The following is a 15075-nucleotide window of genomic DNA, read 5'->3' as shown; positions in this document are numbered from 1 at the left end:
ATCTTTTCTTCCCTCTCCTGACAGCGTATTGAAGAGGTTAAACCAGCTTTGCAAGTAAATTCTAAGAACGTGGAAGTCTGTAAAATTAACACATTTCCCTACCTCTAGAAAATACAGACGGGGAAAAAGATGGATGAGATCTGAATTTCTTTGCCGATTTTTTAACATAAATTGCTGTCTGTTGGGGCACCTGGGTGGCTCAGTCGGTTAAGCAGCTGCCTTTGGCTCAGCTCGTGATCTCGGGGGTCCTGGGACCAAGCAGCAGGGAATCTGCTTCTCCCTCTGCCCACCCCAGCTTCTGTGCACTCTCTCTCTCTCATAAATAAATAACATCTTTAAAAAAAAAAATTGCTACCTGCTAAGAAAGTGTAGTCATGCAAGCAGTTAAGCACTGCTGGGCTCTAGCAAGGATGATTTGAGAAGCACGTGATACCTACCATCATTTTCCTAATTTTAATAATTGTGTCTTAGGACATTCGGAATCAGCGGAGATACCGACAGAGGAGGAAGGCTGAGCTGGTGAAATTGCAGCAAACGTACGCCGCTCTGAACTCGAAGGCCACTTTCTACGGAGAGCAGGTGGATTACTACAAAAGCTATATCAAAACCTGCTTGGATAACTTGGCCAGCAAGGGCAAGTGAGTTGTTTTTTTTTTTTTTTTAAGAATCAATGTCAGGGGAAAAAGAAGTAGAGGCAACTGAAGTGACCTTGGAAGTTTTTACTTAAAACATGCTGGGTCTATTTATTGCTTTAATTCTTTGTTTTGTTCTAAGTGTTTGCATGATTTCCTAGTTCCATTTGTTGTTGTATGGTGTAAATAAATAATGTAGGGGGGACTTCAAGGATGCTTATTTATTTCTAAGCATCCCTTGTTCTAAAATATCTTCTTGGCCCTAGAAATGAAAGAATCACGGAAGGAGGGGCACCTGGGTGGCTCAGTCGTTAAACGTCTGCCTTGGGCTCAGGTCATGATCCCGGGGTCCTGGGATCGAGCCCCGCATCGGGCTCCCTGCTCAGTGGGAAGCCTGCTTCTCCCTCTCCCACTCCCCCTGCTTGTGTTCCCTCTCTCGCTGTCTCTCTCTGTCAAATAAATAAATAAAATCTAAAAAAAAAAAAAAAAAAATCACGGAAGGAGGCTAGTTAGTGCTCCCCAAACCTGGGTGTGCCTCAGAATCACTTAAGGAATATGATAGACATTTCGATCCCCTGGTCTCTCTCTACACCTCCTGGGGACAGGATCCCAGACCTCAGCTTTTCCCCGCGGGCACCAGTGACAACCAGCAACACACCCATTTTATAGGGAGGGAAACTGAGGACCCAGAGGGATGGGGTGGTGGGTGCAAGTTCTACTTACACTACTAACTAGGGTTAATTTATTTTGTACTTCTCAGTTTTCAGTTTAAGAATTTTCCAACTTCAGAAAGGTTGAGAGAATAGAACAGTAAACACCCATAAACCCTTCACCTAGATTCACCTGTTTTTGACATTTTGCCACATGAGCTCCCCTTCTCTGGCTTCCTTACTCTTCGCCTGCACTCCGGCTCTCTCCTTCCCTCCCTGGAAGACTGAGGTGAGGTGGGGCTGATGTGCAGGCATACAAATCAGGCCCACACAACCCAGCTTGCAGAGCGGCTCATGTGACCTTTTGACCTTTCCGCATCGTTGTTTGAGCACTTCCTGACTTGTGTTCCTGGTTGAACTTGTACAGTTCCCCAGGCTTGGAATTAGCTATTTCTCCAAGCATTCCTTGCGCCTTCTAATGAAGAATGGTGTTTAGAAGCCACACTCTAGGCACGAGATGTGCTCATTGCCATGGGGTCGTCGTTGCTTCTAGGCGTTCTAAGCAAACAGAGCGGGGTCCTCTTCTTTTTGTGATGGCTCTGTGGTATCCCACTGCACGCAGACATACAGCACCTGATGTAATTCGGTCTCTCATGATGGACATTTGTGTTGTTTCCTCCCATTTACTTGAACAACGCTGTACCAAAGAACCTCTTATACATAGGTTATTTTGCAAATGTGGGCATATTTTTGAAGATAAAGTCCTGGACGTGGAATGACTATATCGGAGATTTTGCACAGTTGTGATTTCTACAGATCTTGGGGTTCCCTTCCGTAGCGCCTCCTTCCTTTGACATCTGTACCAGCATTCCCGCCCCTTGAGGCCCTTCCGTGGGAGCCCCACATCCCTGGCTCTCAGAGATCCCTCGTCTCCCTTGTTTACTTTCGAAAATCACTTCTTACCTTGATTATCCCAAAGCCTCCTGAGGTCTGTTTCTTTCTCCTTGTTCCCATTCCTCTGTATTTACTACACTGGTTTAAAATCTTCTAAACATTACTTATTCTGAGATATATTTATTTTCACCCTGCCAAGCCAAGGGGCTTACAGGGACTCCCTTGGGGTTCAGTACAGTTCCTTCAGGCTGGTGTTAGAAGCCTTCACACCTAACTTGTAGGTGCTGGGTGTTGGGAGGGGAGGGACCTAGGCAGATGACATAGACTGTCAAATTCATGGTGGGTTTGCAAATACAATTAAAGGCAAAAGCAGTTTAGTAATGCTTCCCCTGTTGTGCAGAGAGATTGCTCAGGCTAATCCTAACACTTATTTGCCATTTTAGAATCAGTATGTCACTTAGGCTTGTGTCTGGGAAGTCCGTTTTCTGACCTCATATCCTCGAACTACCAACAGACCTTGTGGTACACGGTTACAGATAGAAAGTGATATGGTGTGATTTTTTACAGGGTCTCCAAGAAGCCTAGGGAAATGAAAGGAAAGAAAAGCAAAAAGATTTCTCTGAAATACACGGCAGCAAGACTGCATGAAAAAGGAGTCCTTCTGGAGATTGAGGACCTACAAGTGAACCAGTGAGTATTTACTTTTTTACTTTGTCTTATACATTGACTTGATTTCTGCATTTATCACCTCTTTATCTTACTGCCTTTATTTGTGCTATGTGGATGGTCGTTTTCATATTTTCTTTGTACTTATATATCTGTTTAGGTGCAGCAGGCCTAATAGTCAGGATTGTTTTGTCTGTCATAGAAGGGATTTCTTCTCCTTTGTTGTGGAATATTTGCCCCAGACTGTGTTTCCACCTGCTTGTGTGGGCCCCATCTTAATCTTTTTTTTTTTTTTTTTAAGATTTTTTTATTTACTTATTTGACAGAGAAAGACACAGTGAGAGAGGGAACACAAGCAGGGGGGAGTGGGAGAGGGAGAAGCAGGCTTCCTGCTGAGTGAGGAGCCTGATGTGGGGCTCGATCCCAGGACCCTGGGATCATGACCTGAGCTGAAGGTAGATGCTTAACAACTGAGCCACCCAGGTGCCCCGGCCCCATCTTAATCTTTCCTCTTTAAAGGAGGACACCATTTCTTATTCTCCTACGTCTAAACCAAGAATAAATAAGAATAACAAGAAGAAGAGTTTACTTTATTCCCCTTGAGGCTGGGAATCAGGGACTTACCCTCATTCTCTTTCCTGGGAAGTGCCAGCTTGCTCTCTGCATGGTTCCCGAATCTGGCCTGGCTGTCATTAGCAGGCATTATTACGTGCCTACTCAGTGGGCCCTGTGACCTTATGCAGCTGAGCTTGCTGATTTTGTGTCTGTTAAAACAACAAGTTTGTTTTTTAAGATTTTATTTATTTGTCAGAGAGCACAGGCAGGGGGGAGCATCAGGCAGAGGGAGAAGCAGGCTCTCCGCTGTGCAGGGAGCCCAGTGTGGCACTCGATCCTAGGACCCTGGGATCATGACCTGAGCCAAAGGCAGACACTTAACTGAGCCACCCAGGCATCCCTGTTACTTGGTTTCAAAGCCTCTAGCAGCAAATTGAAAAGAAGAAAGACAGGCAAAAAAATGGACAACATTTGAACAGTAGAAAATAATGACAAAAAAGGAAGAGATAATAAATATGAGACAGACTCAAAAAGTGCATAAAGTGTTCAGCACAAAAAAACTCAAAAGGACCAAGGTCCCCAACTGAAAAATGACCAAAGAAAATACAGATAATAAGCCATGATTCACACACACACACACTCAACCAGATTCATAAGAAATGCAGAGTTTTAAAACGAGATACTGTTTTTTAACTATTGAATTTAAAAACCTGGAAAATTATTGTTATTTTTAATTACTATTTTTTAAAGTTACATATAATGTATTATTTGTTTCAGGGGTACAGGTTTGTGATTCATCAGTCTTAACACAATTCACAGCGCTCACCATAGCACATACCCTCCCCAGTGTCCATCACCCAGCCACCCCCATCCCTCCACCCTCTCCCCTCCAGCAACCCTCAGTTTGTTTCCTAAGATAAAGGCAGTTTGTCTGCCTTTCTCATTTCATCTTGTTTCACATTTTCCTTTCTTCCCCTATGATCCTCTGCCTTGTTTCTCAAATTCCACATACCAGTGAGATCATATAATTGTCTTTCTCTGAGTGACTTATTTTGCTTAGCATAATACCCTCTAGTTCCATCCATGTCGTTGTAAATGGCAAGATTTTGGGGTTTTGATGGCTGCGTAATATTCCAGTGTGTGTGTGTGTGTGTGTGTGTGTGTGTGTGTGTGTACGTACGTACCCACACACCACATCATCTTTCTCCATTCATCTGTCGACGGACATCTGGACTCTCTGCATAGTTTGGATATTGTGGACATTGCTGCTATAAACATTGGGTGCAGGTGCCCCTTAGGATCACTACATTTGTATCTTTGGGGTTAAATAACCAATAAAAACATGGAAAACTATTTTATTATGCAGTGATGGCAAGGAAGTAGTGAGATAAGTAAGCACTTTGGCATACATTTCTGACATTACTGCAAAATAGTTCAGTGAGATACATAAGGGTTGAACTTTTTTAGCTGCTATGTAAAACAGTATGGCAATTCCTCAAAAATTTGAAAACTCATATGCTCCAGCAATCCCACTTTGGGGCATATATTCCAAAGAACTGAAAGCAGGACCCCAAAGAGGTATTTACACTTCCCCGTTCATAGCTGCATTACTCATAAGAGCCAAGAGGTGGGAGCAACCCAAATGTCCGCGGATGGATGTGGAAACACAACGCGCTACATATACACACAGTGGAATATTATTCAGCCTTAAGAAGGAAAGACATCGGTCCCAGGCCATGACATGGATGAACCGTGGGGACATCGTACTAAGTGAAATAAGCCAAGTGGCGAAAAGACACGTGCCTTGTGACTCCACTTACAGGAGGTGCCTAGAGGAGTCTAACACCTAAAAACGGGGAGTAGAATGGTGGTTGCAGGGCTGGGGGAGGGGGAAGGGGGAGCTGTCGTTTAACAGGTACAGTTTCAGTTTGGTAGGATGAAAAGGCTCTGGACTGTCTGTCGCACAACAGCATGAATATACTTAACACTACCAAACCTCACACTCAAAAATAGTTAAGGTAAATTTTATGTCTTGTGGTTTTTATAATGAAAAACATTTTAATACTCTGACCAAAAATTCCATTTTTAGGCATCTATCAAAAAAAAAATCAGAGGTAAAACCAAAGATTTACATATAAACGTGTACCACACGTGTAATAACGTTAAAAGTAAAATCAGTGTAAGTGTTGTACAGTAGGTGAATGGTTAAACTTTAACTACAACATGGAATATTGTGTGGCCATTAAAAAGGATGTGTTCAAAGAATGACAAATTCTCAAAATGTTACTAGAGAGAAGTTGGGATACAGGACTGTATTTACAATTTATGCTAAAAAAATAGAGAAGTAAGTGGGTGGTTAGATAATCTTTATGTGAACAGAGGCACAGAACATACAGTTTAAATGCTTATCTTTGGCTTGTGAAATTATAGGTGCCTTTTCTTTTTCTCATGCTTTACCAAGTTCCAAAGTTCAGTAATGAATCTATGTTATTTTAGGATCAGAAAAATTAAAGCAGGGGGGCGCCTGCTGCTCCCTCTGCCTGATACTCTGCCTGCTTGTGCTCCCTCCCTCCCTCCCCCCTCCCTCTCTCTCCCTTCCCCCCAACAAATAAATAAATAAATAAAATCTTTAAAAAGAAAATAAGAAACCAGATAACAAAGCAAACTGGTTAAAATAAAACTATCACAGGAAGTACCTTTAAGGAAAGACCTGTGAGGACCTCCTGCTGAGTAGGATGCACATGTTCTAGTTCATGGATTTTGTGACCTCTCCCGTAACTTCTCCATGGCCTCTTCTGCATCATTCGTGGTTCTCAGCTCAGTTCCTAGTAGATAAGTTTGCTCCACAGTTGAGTTCTAGAAATTTGGGCCGATGTACTTTGATCACCCAGGGAACAACACCTTCCGTTGCCATAAAATTTCCGGGCTTGTAACACGTTGAGAATGAGCGATACCTGAAATGTTTTCGGTAAATAGCAATGTATCTTTGGTGGTACTTAGTATACTGCCTTTATAGCTCTGGCAGCTCCTCTCGTGGCTCTTCTTGTTCTTACCCCTTTTTGTTTCCTTCCGCACTTGTTGCAGTCCTCCACCACGCATGCATTCACTCACACAGCTTTCCTCCCTCTGCTTCCCGTCCAGTTTCCTCTTGATACGCTTTTATTGTTAGATTTCAGCAGTGGCCACAGGGAAGCCCAAGAGAATTCCTGTAACGTCAGAGGCTGTCATGGCCTTCCTCAGTGGTCCCTCTTCCCGTGGTATGCAAGGGCTGCAGGGGGGGTTGCCCGCCTCTCCCCAAATCTCCAAGCGTGTGGTACTTAGAGTAGCAGCCCCACGTTGCTCAACCTGTAGAAGTACTTTGGACCTTTATTTTTTACCCCTTTTCACTCTTGAAGATTGGTTTTTAAAAATTTTATTTATTAGAGAGCGCGTGCACGCACGCATGAGCAGGAGGAGGGGCAGAGAAAGAAGCAGACTCACCGCTGAGCAGGGAACCCAATGAGGGACTCGATCCCAGGACCTTGAGATCATGATCTGAGTTGAAGACAGACGTTTAACTGACTGAGCCACCCAGGCGCCCCTTGAAGAAATCTCCTTTCTGCATTTCATAAAATATTTTTATACGAGAATGTAAAAATCACACCCTTACGATGTTATGTTTCAACAGGTTTAAGAATGTTATCTTTGAAATCAGTCCAACAGAAGAAGTTGGAGACTTTGAAGTGAAAGCCAAGTTCATGGGCGTTCAAATGGAGACGTTTATGTTGCATTATCAGGTGGGTATGCACTACGCAGAACCGAAAGCTCTGTATGTGCAGTGGTTGTTCTCGATGAGGTAGGAGAGCAGGTAGAAAGGAGATCTGTTTGGGGACAGCTGTCCCATACCCAGCAGTGAGCTGGGCCCCACACGGGCGGGAAAGGAGCAAGGGCCCCTGTGCGTCTGCCTTTGTCTGCTCTCCCTGGAGAGCTGTGGCAGATCGGTACGATTCTCCAAGCTTTTATCTGAAGCTTCTACTTCGTGTTGCCACTAAATTGAACTGGTACCTTGACCTTGAACAAACTCTTAACTATTGATAGTAGAAAATTGTTAGCTTATTCAGTAGCTTGAAATCTTTTCTCTCATTTTGATTTGATCTAGGGGCTTAAAGGTGTATTTCTGACAAGGCGTGTGTAAATTGCATCTTTGTAAACTGAATCCCATTTTAAATTCAGGAAGAACTCTGCAGTGAATCATTTTATAACATAATTTTAGCTAATTTTTATTCCAAAATATCTCTAGTTTTTACATATTAGAAAAGCACCAGGATACTGCAAGGCCTCCTGGGCCCTGTCCAGGCTCTCGCACTTCATGTGTGTCCTCATCAGCTCCATCCCCTTCGCACTGCTGTCCTCTGTCGGTCTGGGCAGGGGCCATCTCTGCACGTGCTGACCCCCCGTCCCTGTCCTTTCTTCCTCTAAACGTGTTACCACTCTGACCAGCACTCCCCACCTCCCCGCCCCAAACTGTGCATTCCATAAGGACCGTGGTGTGTCTTCGTTTCCTTCTCAGTGATGAGTAGATCCTCAAATGTGTTAGCTGAACAAAAGTGAAGTGATTCCGTGATGCATGTGCTCAGGGGCTTCCGCGAAGGAAGATGCTGTTGGCCTTCAGGCTCACCAGAGTTGTACAGGCCAACCAGCCTGCCTCGGGTACTGTGTTCATCCATGCACAGGTGCATTAAATAGGGAGTGAGCGGGCGCCTGGGTGGCTCAGTTGGTTAAGCGACTGCCTTCGGCTCAGGTCATGATCCTGGAGTCCCAGGATCGAGTCCCGCATAGGGCTCCCTGCTCAGTGGGGAGTCTGCTTCTCCCTCTGACCCTCACCCTTCTCCTTCTCTCTCTCTCTCTCATTCTCTCTCTCTCAAAAATAAATTAAAAAAAAATTAAATAGGGAGTGAGGATCAGGTATGAGGTGTTATGTTGGCCCAGGTGACACATCAGGGCCTTCGTTCTCATGGAGCCGCTAGGATTTTTCCAGAAGATGAACTGGTTGAACTTCGGGGTTCTTTCAAGTGCTTTGACTCTTGCTTTCTCAACACGTCTCTTCTGAAGTTCACGGGTGAGACTTCCTAAATGTGCTCTGGACCGTGGAGGGCAGTGGGAGAAGCGGGGGCTTTACACTCTAATCCAGATCCACTCCGTCCCACACGGTGCTGTTGGGCAAGTCCCTGAACGTCTCCAAGCTTCGTCTTTAAACTTGAGATAATCAGACCTCTAGGACTTTGATCAGGACTTAAAAAGACACTATCTGATGTGCTTACCCAATATCGAGCACATAGTAGGCACCTAATAAACATTTTGTCCTTTTGCCCCTTGCCTTCAGAATATAAAAGCTTTTTCACGTGGAATAGAAAGTAAGACTCTAGTCGATACCCTTGCGACAACATTGGTGGCCGTGTCCTGGTTTTAGTGATTAGTATATTTATCACAGATTGAAATGCCTTCACCTTCTCCAGGTGACCTGTCACTTAGACAAACCAGAGACACGTTATTGTCACTTCTGAAATAGGAAGTATGTGTGATGACTGAACATGCTGCTTTTTCTTTCCCTCTTTTGTGTATTTTGATATGAACCACATGACTTCTTAACTCCAAATGGACCAGAAAATTCAGTTGAGCAGTGTGCCCTGTTCCTCGAGCTCTCAGGGGTTGTGCAGGGGACAGCACTCCTTTCTCACCCCACTTCATGTCTGTCATTCCTCATTCCTTCTGGGTCCCTCCCTGCCTTGTGTCTTGTCTTATGCCACAGACTTGTTTGACGGTCAAAATGTTTTTTTGAACAGGACCTACTGCAGCTACAGTATGAAGGTGTTGCGGTCATGAAATTATTTAATAGAGCTAAAGTAAATGTCAACCTTCTGATCTTCCTCCTCAACAAAAAGTTCTACGGGAAGTAATTGCTCCATTGCCACCAGCCCAGAAGGATGAAGGAAAGAAGCTTCTCACGGTTTCCTTTCTCGGGTCCTTCTTTCCTCATTGGAAGCAAAGACATGGCCCACAACAAAGCCTCAACCTGATACACTCCCAGCGCCACACTTTTCACCCCTCCCGCTCTGATGGGACTTCTGTTGCCCTTTCTTCATAGTGAAATTGTATTTCAGGCTTAGTCTGATCCTCTTGTTCCTTCATTTTCTTCCGTCACTTAGGCAAGAGCGGAAGCTCCACTAAACTCTCTCTCCGTTGTTAAGGTCTGAGAGGCCTCATGACTCTCTTGTAAGCTTTGGTGTTTGTGTGAATTAGCAACAGGGATGGTGGGACTTGAATTCTTGCTGTTTGGAAGCAGGCGCTCTCAGCACTAGTAACAGACACGCACGGAAGGCACACAAACATCTCCAGTCTCTAGGTTTTCATTTAAAGGTGAAGTACCTTTACATTTCCATCCCATTGGTCAAATGGAAGGATCCAGGGGCTTCTTGCTTCTCTTCCATTCTGTTGTCCTTTATGCGCAGGAGCTAACGGAAATCACTGTCTGTGCTCAAAGGAAACCTTTCTAGCAAAGGGGGAGACACGGCTTTTAAATGTCACCATTAAATGGGAACCGGGCTGTCGGTGTAGCTCTCTGATCGGCGGGCAGGAGAGTCCCACCGGGAATACCCAGCTGCCGAGGGAGGTTCACCGCGGTCTGCCGTGCCTGCGTGTTTGCGCTGCTGGAGGGAGGGGGCTCCATCCGGGAAGGCGGTCCTGTCTGCGCTCCCTGTGGCGAAGGGACCGGCCAGCCCTAGCATAGAGTGTAATTGTCTTCAAAACTGTTTTATGTCTCAAGAGTGCCTTATGAAAGTGTAGATTTACTTCTTGAAATGTGGGTGATAGGACTTTTTTTTAAGATTTATATAATGCTTTAAAAGCCTTTAGAATATGGTAAGAAAATGGTTTTTAAAAATTGGCTTATCTGTATATCTGAACTCTTAGAACTTTCTTACATAGCTACAACACTAGGATTTATCTGCAGGGTTGCAGGGAGATAATCCTGCCTTAAATAGACTGAAACAAAAACAAACAAAACCAGCCAACCAACATTAACTTGGTATTAAGATCTCTTTTTCCCACTTCTTTCTCTTCCCTTGCTGCCCACGCCATGCCTTTATTTTATGAGCTCCCATTTTTCTGGGTTTAGTCAGAAACAATTCAATTCTAAACATTGAATTTAGGAAGCTTTGTTATTACATAAAAAGTCATATACTTAAAAACACACACACACACACACAACAAAACTGTTTATCCAGGAAAATATGTTGGAAATCATGCTACTGAGCCTCCATTTTCTCTAATGTTTTGGTTCAGTATTCTTTTATCATAAAACATAAAGTTTAACAAAATAAACTTACATTTAAAAATTTATTGATGTATATTGAAAGCCAATAAACTGTTCGTTAATAACAAATCATGTGATGTGTCCCTATTACAAATGTAAGCATTGGAGATGTATTTTTCCTGAGAGACCGTTTACTCGGTAAGGTCCACCATCGTGCAAATGTGAGTTGTCTTGAGTCTTCACACCCTCCACCTGGGACGAGGTGAGGTGTGGCTCGCCACCAGGCTGACCTGGTTTTTTACTGTATTTTGCAAGATCACTTTTTAGTGAATATTTTCCTCCGATCCAAAGCAGATGCTAAGACAAGTAGCATCACCACAAAAACTGAGACCTACCAAAGTGTCAACCCCTTCTCCTTAAGAGCCTAGCCATCCCCGATGCCCATCGGACCCCCATGGCCGCATCCATGGCAGACCCTGAGCAAAGTTTACAACTCCTTGAATAAAATACGGTGTTTCAGTTATTCGTGAGGATTGTAGTGCCCTTGATAAACTCCTAACGCAAAATAGTGCAACATGCACTTCAAAATGTCCTGTAGAATTACGGTTCAAAGAGCATGGAGAAGGCCCAGACCAACTCGCGTCCCGGCGTTGGAACCACGGAGCTCTTCCTCCTGCTGTTCACTGGCGGTAGCCTTCTCCGTCTCATCCCTCCTCCTCTGACCTTCTCTTCCACCGGCTCCAGGACATTTATCATGAATTTACTTCCAACCGTTTGGACTGCCCACGAGGTTGCCGCACACAATTGCCTTTGTATCTCTAGGAAATAAAAAGGTCATTTGTTCATGTTTGTGTTTATTTTTCTCAGTTTCATTGTTAGCAGTTCCTGTTCAACAGCGTTGGCTAGAGCGAGCTTTAATGATTGCAAACTACAACAGAAAACAACTCCCTCTCCAGTCTTCCTGAAGGAGCAAACCCACGTCCCCTACCAGCTCACGGAATTCTGGCAAAGCCAGGTTTCGCACGGGAGTGCGTTTAGCCTTGTTTTTTTTGACGTGTCCTCTGCTTCACGTAGCCTCAGCAGAAAAAGAAGTCGGGGCTGCGGAGAGCACGCAGAATGCGGCGTCTGGTTGGCTGATGGCGGGAGTTGGGCACCGCTGCGGCCTCGGGTCCCAACGGGGCTGCCCCGCACCAGGTCGTCTCCGCTCCACCCAGGTCACCAGAAAGGGACTAGTGGAAGTTGCATATGGAAAAAGTAAACAGCAAAAGGGGGGGGGGGATTGGCTTCCTTTTGAGTAAGGCCCCGAGGCACAGCCTCACTCAGAAGTACAAATATGTATATAATCCTGTTGTGTTTATAAACTGTGGCCAGACTCTATTGGAAAATTAGGGACTGGGAAATAAGAGGAAAAACAGAATACCTCGAAAGTAAACAGCAGTGGAAGACGGGAGACGGCGGTCCGTGCGAGTGGAAGAGTGGTGGGCGCTGTGCTGGGAGCGCGGGACCCCCCCCCCAGCCCCGCTTTTCTCCTCCAGAAGTGGGGGGCTGCTCTCTGCGGCCGCGTCACTGAGACAACTCGGGCTCTACGTCGTCCTGCAAAGAAATCAAGGGAGGCAGAAAGGTGCTTATCAGGACCTAACGGTGTTAAATAAGGAAACCAGCACCAGGGCAAACTGGAGGAAGGGGCGCGGGAGCCCCAGTGGCCCCCCCTCCCCGTGCCCCACAGCCGCGCCCCTCCCGCCTTTATGCCGGTGCAAACCCACGGGGAAGTGGGGCACCTGGACCCCTGCACGGATTCTAAATCTGACATCTAAACTTCCTACCCTTTAAATCACGAAGTGTGAAGCTGCCCACATACTGCGAATTTCAAGATAAAAATTACCTCGCTTTTAAAGGTATGCAGCAGAACCCGCTGTGCATCTTTCTTTACACTCAGTGCTCACCACAGTAAGTGCCGTCACCCCCTGTCACCAAGCGTTAACTACAGTTTTACTAATCCCTATGCTGTATTTTCCTTTTTTTTGAAGATTTTATTTTTAAGTCATCTCTACACCCAACACGGGGCTCGAACTCACAACCCCAAGATCAAGAGTCGCAGCTCCTCTGACTGAGCCAGCCAGGCGCCCCTGTATGTTGTGCTTTCCATCTCCATGACTTACTTATTGGAAGTTTATACCTCTTAATCCCCTTTATTTCATCCACCCACCCCCAACCATCAATTTGTTCCCTGTAAGTAAGAGTTTGATTTTTTTCTTGCTTCATTTGTTTCGGGGGTTTTTTTAGATCCCACATGAGTGAAATCATCCGGTATATGTCTTTCTCTGACTTACTTCTCTTAGCATAATACCCTGTAGGTCCATCCATGTCGTCTCAAATGGCAAGCTCTCTTCCTTTTTTACGACTAATATTCCATTGTGTGTATAGCCCACATCTTTTATCTGTTCATCCATCGATGGGCACTTGGGCTGCTTCCAGATCTTGGCTATTGTAAACAATGCTGCTATAGGAGGTGCGTATGTCTTTTCAAATTAGCATTTTTGTTTTGTTTGGGTCAATACCCAGTAGGAGAATTACTGGATCATAGGGTAGTTCTATTTTTAAATTTTTTGAGGAACCTCCACACTGTTTTCCACAATGGCTGCACCAATTTACATTCCCACCAACAGTGCACGAGGGTTCCTCTTTCTCCACATCCTTGCCAACACTTGCTCTTTCTTGTCTTTTTGATTCTAGCCATACTGACAGATGTAAGGTGATATCTCATTTTGATTTGCACTTCCCTGATGAATAGTGATGATGAGACCTTTTCAAGTGTCTTTTAGTCATTTGTAGGTCTTCTTTGGAAAAATATTCAGGTCCTCTGCTCATTTTTTTAAAAGATTTTATTTGAGAGAGGAGGGAGAAGCAGACTCCCTGCTGAGCAGGGAGCCCAACAAGGGGCTCGATCCCAGGACTCTGAGATCATGACCTGACGCTTAACCAACTGAGCCACCCAGGTGCTCCTCTGCTCATTTTTTAACCAGATAATTTTTGCTCTAAGTTCTTAATGTATTTTGGATATTAATTCCTTATCAGATAATATCATTTGCAAATATCTTCTCTCATTCAGTAGGTTGCCTTGTCATTTTCTTGATGGTTTACTTCCCCGTACAAAAGCTTTTATTTTGGTATAGTCCCAATAGTTGGTTTTTGTTTTCCCAACCTATCCAGGAAAATGTTGCTAAGGCCAATGTCAAAGAGATGACTGCCTATGTTTTCTTCTATGAGTCTTACGGTTTCATGTCTCACATTTAGGTCTTTAACCCATTTTGAGTTTATTTTTGTATATGGCATAGGAAAGTGGTACAGTTTCATTCTTTTGCATGTGGCTGTCCAGTTTTCCTAGTACCATGTATTGAAGAGGCTGTCTTTTCTCCATTGTATATTCTTTTCTCCTTTGTTGTAGGTTAATTGACCATATAAGTGCGCGTTTATTTCTGGGTTCTCTATTTTCCATTGATCTATGTGTCTATTTTTGTTCCCTCTCCATTTTTAAAGGTACACAAACAGCTCTTTATCAGTTCGAACCCTTACATCTTTTTCCTCTTTAAGCTCACGTTTCCATTCCACTTCCCTCAGAATTTTATCCTAATGTGATATTTAAAGCATAAGTCTTTTTATGATTCTGTCATGATTATCTCACAAAAATAAAAATTTGTTTTATTTCCTCTGACCATAAGGCTGTGAATGCAATCCAGAAAAATACTTTGTGTCATTACAGTTCTCATTAATGCGTGTTTGATCAAAGTGCCATATTGTCTGGACAGTTGTTTAAGTAAGATATTTGAAATGCGTTTCTTAATGGGATAAATGAAGAGTTTTTAAATGAAGGTTTAAGGAACTTATGGATAAACATTACTACTTGCTAGAATGAGTTAGGGCTCATGGCCAGTTCTCTTCTATTTTTCATTTTTATAAATGTAAGCTCTGCGAACCTTTGCTATCAAATTAGCACATGGCAATGGAAGGTGTTTCGTTATAATGATGTCATCCATTTTGGGGAACTCCTTAGTTTATCCAAAGAATCTCAGTGATTTATGGTAATTAGAATATGATTAAGTCTTGCAATTTTGTTAAAAGCAAAAAAAAAATTACCTGAATTTATTATTCAGTTATGAAATTATCCACTTCCTCCAGATTTTGGAAGTAGACAAGGGGCTTCTCAAAGACTTATTAAATAACTGAATTAAACTCATAACGTTTTGACTTAGAGACGACTTATTTAACCCAATATGCTAAAGATGCTTGGGGAAAATGGAAATATTTTAATACGCCTTCAGCACTACAACTTTTAAACTTTTTTATTAGGAAAAATATAAATAGAAGGAATAGTATAATGAACTCCCAT

At 43.7% G+C, this 15075-nt stretch overlaps 1 protein-coding gene across 2 annotated transcripts in view; it reads left to right on the top strand.

Annotated features, from left to right (window-relative positions):
- Positions 1–11533, top strand: part of IQGAP1 (IQ motif containing GTPase activating protein 1) — a 99908-nt gene extending 88375 nt beyond the window's left edge. For both annotated transcript variants that reach the window (XM_035024188.1, XM_035024187.1), the window contains exons 35-38: positions 472–638; positions 2744–2866; positions 7065–7173; positions 9220–11533. In XM_035024188.1, coding sequence (XP_034880079.1) covers positions 472–638; positions 2744–2866; positions 7065–7173; positions 9220–9333 — 513 coding nt within the window. In that variant the 3' untranslated portion in view covers positions 9334–11533. The remainder of the gene's footprint in view (positions 1–471; positions 639–2743; positions 2867–7064; positions 7174–9219) is intronic.
- The last annotated feature ends 3542 nt before the right edge of the window (positions 11534–15075 follow it).

Source organism: Mirounga leonina, unplaced genomic scaffold (genome assembly GCF_011800145.1).
Source record: "Mirounga leonina isolate KUSES-001 unplaced genomic scaffold, KU_Mleo_1.0 Mir_178, whole genome shotgun sequence".
In the NCBI taxonomy this organism is placed as follows: domain Eukaryota; kingdom Metazoa; phylum Chordata; class Mammalia; order Carnivora; family Phocidae; genus Mirounga; species Mirounga leonina.
This window is presented reverse-complemented; position numbering and strand designations above follow the sequence as displayed.